Below are 4,961 nucleotides of genomic sequence, written 5' to 3' on the forward strand. Positions count from 1 at the left end.
CCTTCTGACTCCCCAAGTCAGTCCTTCATATACAAGGTACAAGTCAAGAATGTGATGGAATTATTTCCATCTGCCTGGATTGATGCAGTTCCAACACTAATCAAGATGTTCAACACCTACTTGATTGGCATTCCATCCACCACCATCAACATCCACCACCAGTGTACTTTGCCAATAGTGTACCATCTACAACCTGTGCTCTATAGCTTCGTCGACAGCACCTTCCAAATTTGAATTTAGCAAGACAAGGGCAGCAGAGGGATGGGAACACCTCCACCAGCAAGTTCCTCTCCAAGCCATACAACATATGATTGAAACCACATTGCCACTCCTTCATTGTCACTGCATCAAAATCCTGAAACTCCCTTTCTAATAGTACCATGGATGTCCCTACCTCCTCAAGGACTGCAGCAGTTCAAGAAGGCAACTCACAACCACCTTCTCCAGGGAAATTAGGGATGGAAATAAATAATGGCCTAGCCAGCGAGACCCACATCCCATGAATGAATAACAAAAAGGCAGATGATGTCAAGATTATTTCATTGATGTTGTCGGAGTTTGCTATGCATAAATTGACCGCCACTCCACTAAAACAGTGACTACACTTCAAAAGTACTTCATTGGCAGTAAATGCTCTCCAATGCCTTGAGTTCATGAACAACACAATGAATATGTAAGTCCTTTCTTTGTTTTGTGGTAAGTTTACTGGGCAATTAATGTTCAGATCCAGAAAATTTCTTCAAAATCACTAGGAGGGCTTGGTTGAGATACCACTCTGTGAAGACAACAGCATATTTCAACCATCACATTCTAGAAGTTCACAACTCACATTGTCTCTGTTCATCCCACAAATTGACCGGTATTGAGATAAAGGATCAGCCATGATCATATTAAATGGCAGAGCAGCCTAAATTGAATCAATATATTTCTATGTATTATATATTTATATATTAATAACAGCATTTATGATCCACACTCTTATATTCTCAACAAGCTCTAGTGCATAGATTTCACCAACCAATCAAAATAAGAAAATGCCAAATATGTTATTGCCATTTTGTTTTATTGTCAAACATGGTAACTGGACAAGTTAATACATCATCAAAATTATATATTTTTCATTTTTTCTTTTTTTTTACAAACAGTAAAATAGGCTTAGCGTGCCTTGTACTATTTGACCTCATTCGCACTCGCATTCACTCACACTCTCAGTGTACTGATTAATATTTCATCAAAGAGAAAAAAACAACATCGAAGAACTTCTGAAAATTCGCACAAAGACTTTGGTCGAATACACTTTTCTGACACTGTCACCTAGGGCAGCAGTAAAGATACCACAAAATGTGACAATAGACAAAATAAAAAAAATTAAGTGTTAAGTTTCGTTAATTTTTTATGCTTCTCCTTACCACTAAAGAGCAACAGCAAATGTTCCTTTGATAAGGCATCTAAATCTCATATAATAAATGGGCCATTTTTAATTTTAAAAAAAAATCATTTCTCACAACCAAAAGCTACAACAGCAAAGGTTTTAAAATTCAGGAAAAAAAGAAACACTGCACACCAGTGCATAAAAAATTTAGGAAGAAAACATAACCACAGGTTAAACAGTTCAAATTGCTTTTTAATCGCCTTGCGTGCTAGTGTCTATGTAGGGTTGTGTGTGTGTGTGTGTGTGTGTGTGTGTGTGTACAGTGACATTGTAACATTTATAAATGTTAGGGATACAGAAAGGTTCTGTGTCTGAAAGAGCCAAAGAGTTTCTCAATCACTTTTTTAAAAAAAAAAGCAGTCCACCTATTCGTGGTGAGGGCAGTCTGCTTCACTTCCTAACATGGATGAACGCTGCATGCACGGATTTCTTTCATGTCCTTACAGCTGGTGATCTGGGAGGTACGATATTTTCTCTTAACGACCATGAACCGTTCCTGAATGCCTCCCCCGCAGAACTTGCTGCAATCAGTCCATGCTGTCCACGGTCTCATCTTGCATCCTAAATAAATGGGAGGCAGTTAGTAGCACTGAAGGCAAGTCAAAACTGAATCAAACTTACAGCATCAAAAGAGGCTATGTCTAAACAACTGGCTTGGACAACATCAACAATTGGATAACACCACTCCAATAACATATGATCTGAATGCTACCCCCTATGTTAGTCCATATAACAAATATCATAAACAATGGCTTCTTGTTGAGGTACTGGTTTTGAATTTTATTAAGAACACAAATTACTTATATTGTTATAAGATCTTAGACTTGCATATTGACTGGGTCTATGCTTACTGATATTACAACTACAATTCTTGGTTGTAACACTACACATGGCTGATTGACCACACACTGCACTGACTCAGTTGCATTGACTCCACTGCACTGCCCAGTGAATGTGAGGTGAGGACCTTTATGCCAGAACATCATACGTTGTGTTTTCATCTAACTAATTTGTAAATATCCTGTGCACTGGTACAGTGTAGAAGGTACATTGTCTGTCTTGTCTGGAATCTTTCCAATGAGACAACATCTTCAATCAGGCTCGTCTGTACCCATCTCTGATTTTGGAGAAAGATCTCCAGCTTGTTCAGGCTCCATTGATAGCTGTAACTTCTCAGTTTTGGTATCATCCTTATAAAAACAATGAGGCAAATTTTTGTTTATAGGGGAGAGGCTTTCTCATCTCATGTCTGCATCTATGTAGACTCGATGATAGAGATTGATCACTGTGATGAGCCAATAACTCCCTTATTATTATGAAATGTGATTACTACGATGGTTAAAAAAATATGAACTCAATGAACATTGGACATTTTTGCCTCATAATTCCAATTGATAAATATTCAGCACTGTCAATTCATTATATTGAAATCAGTGGGATGAAAATCTAATGAATTTTGCCATGGACAGACAAGCTATTCCACTAGATTACCAACGAGACACCTTGAATGCAATAGTAAAAATTAACTTATTGAAAAGAAATGTGAAGGAACATATGAACCTCTAAATCAAAATTAAAAACACAAGGTCCAGCTAATTTAATTTCTTCTGTGCTGGTAATCACAAGGTACAATGATAATGGATTTGTAGACTAATCATAGCTCATTCAATACTCAAAATGTTATTTTAGGAGTAAAGCAACATCTGAATGCCATTCAGTCTCTCAATTCAGTTCTTTACTCTGTGTGTTGACTGATAATATGACCATCAGTCCTACTAAGGATTATTTCAACTCAAAAGACCAAAAATATTTTCAAGGAAACTGGAGTCGATTAGAAGATTACAAAAAATAATTTATGTAATGTTGCTGCTGAGCTAAACTGAAAATAAATTTTGTTGAATGCAGATTAGATCACATGTTTCTGTTAAGCATTATGTAGAGGATCAGCCAAGTTCTCGCTGAAAGAAGAAATAGGTTCAAAGGGCTCTATTGTTCTTATGTTAGGTGTAGCCGTACATTGGAAAAATGGAAGCAAGACATTAAAGAAAAAAAATTTCCTGTTCCCTAATGCTACATTTGTTTCTGGTTATTGTTTCTCAATTTGAAATAGTTCCGAATTCACATATGATTGAAATGTTAACCATTTAGCTTCTTTGTGCAGACAAAGGAAGACTAGCCTGATTGCAACCATGGTTAGTTGGAGGACTACAGCATTGCATTTTATCTGTCCAAAACCTGTGGAGAAAAATTATGATAGTGGAGACAATATAAATGGTAGAACTAGTGCAAGACCTTGCTCCAAGTCTTTTGCTGAAAGAAACATGTAGGACTGTACATACCTTTGAAGGCTCCTGGCATGTATTACTGTACAAGATTACAGACACTCCATTCATTAAACTGCTAGGTTAAGACAATTCTCAATTCTCAAAATTATGTCTTGAACTGATAAACTCTGACTTGGTTTTACCACTGAACCACATGCATAATGATAATAAGTCAGCTTCAATTCCATATTGGGATAAGAAATAACAATGCCTGAACTTCAGTTCCTTGAGTTCCTTCAATGATGTATGTGAAGCAACAATATGAACTCAGGTACCTGTATGTTCCAGAATTTCAGGATCACTCCTCATCTGTTTATTCCTTTGCCTTTCTGGAGCTTCCTTGCGACGTCTCTTTTCATCACTTAGCCTCCTTGAACACCTCCGCACTTTGCACTTTTTCCGTTGGACGGTCTCGGGGCACTGTGCTCCCCCAAACTGCGGCTCCAGTTTGATCATCCTGGTTCTGATCACATGCCCTTTCCCGCAAGACTTATTGCACTCTGACCATTCTGACCATTCAGAAACCATGCAGTCAGTGGCTGCAAATGAAACAAAAAGAATGAGCTTAAGTATTTCTCACGTCATAGAGAATTAAAAAAAAAATCACTGTTTCCTAATGCAAACCCAAAATAGCTGTCAACCTTGGGAAATTAAATTATCCAATCAAGTGAAATATGACTGATGAGAATAAGCAGTTCAAGAAATCCCAGACTTGCTCACAATGAATAATGTGCTCATTCTTGCTGAGTGAATTAATAGTTCTGTAAAGTGTAGACATTGATAGGGAAAAACACTTCTTCATTAATCGAAACAGTTAACTGTCTCCCATCTCTTAGTACTGTCTGTGCCCTAAATCTGTTCATGATGTGGTATTTGTCCCCTTTCTGTGTGATTCTCCTAGCACTGCTATTACATTCTTGAACTGAGCAGGAGATTAAATTGTTGATCTAGAAAATTATTTTCTTATCTCAAGTCCTCAGCTTCTTTTCCTCTCCATCACTCACCCCTTCTCCACTCTACCATTGCCATTAAGGCATTTGCTCTTCTGATTTTTTCTTTCCTTTTCGATTTTCTCTCCACTTTAAATTTCTCTCCTACATATGATCCCCAGTTTCTAGATTATTTGCTCGAATCAAACAACAATGGAATGAATGCTCCCCTTCTGTGCCTTATCATTCTCTGAATCAATGAAAGTCATTACACAA

The 4,961-nt window shown here is 37.3% G+C and overlaps 1 protein-coding gene across 1 annotated transcript in view; it reads right to left on the reverse strand.

Annotated features, from left to right (window-relative positions):
- Nucleotides 1–1,044: 1,044 nt before the first annotated feature.
- Nucleotides 1,045–4,961, reverse strand: part of LOC109937677 (spondin-1) — a 298,509-nt gene continuing 294,592 nt past the window's right edge. The window contains exons 15-16 of the mRNA XM_048607183.1: nt 4,032–4,295; nt 1,045–1,993 (exon numbers count right to left, since the gene is read on the reverse strand). Coding sequence (XP_048463140.1) covers nt 1,830–1,993; nt 4,032–4,295 — 428 coding nt within the window. The 3' untranslated portion in view covers nt 1,045–1,829. The remainder of the gene's footprint in view (nt 1,994–4,031; nt 4,296–4,961) is intronic.

Source organism: Rhincodon typus, chromosome 17, assembly GCF_021869965.1.
Source record: "Rhincodon typus isolate 14 chromosome 17, sRhiTyp1.1, whole genome shotgun sequence".
NCBI lineage: Eukaryota > Metazoa > Chordata > Chondrichthyes > Orectolobiformes > Rhincodontidae > Rhincodon > Rhincodon typus.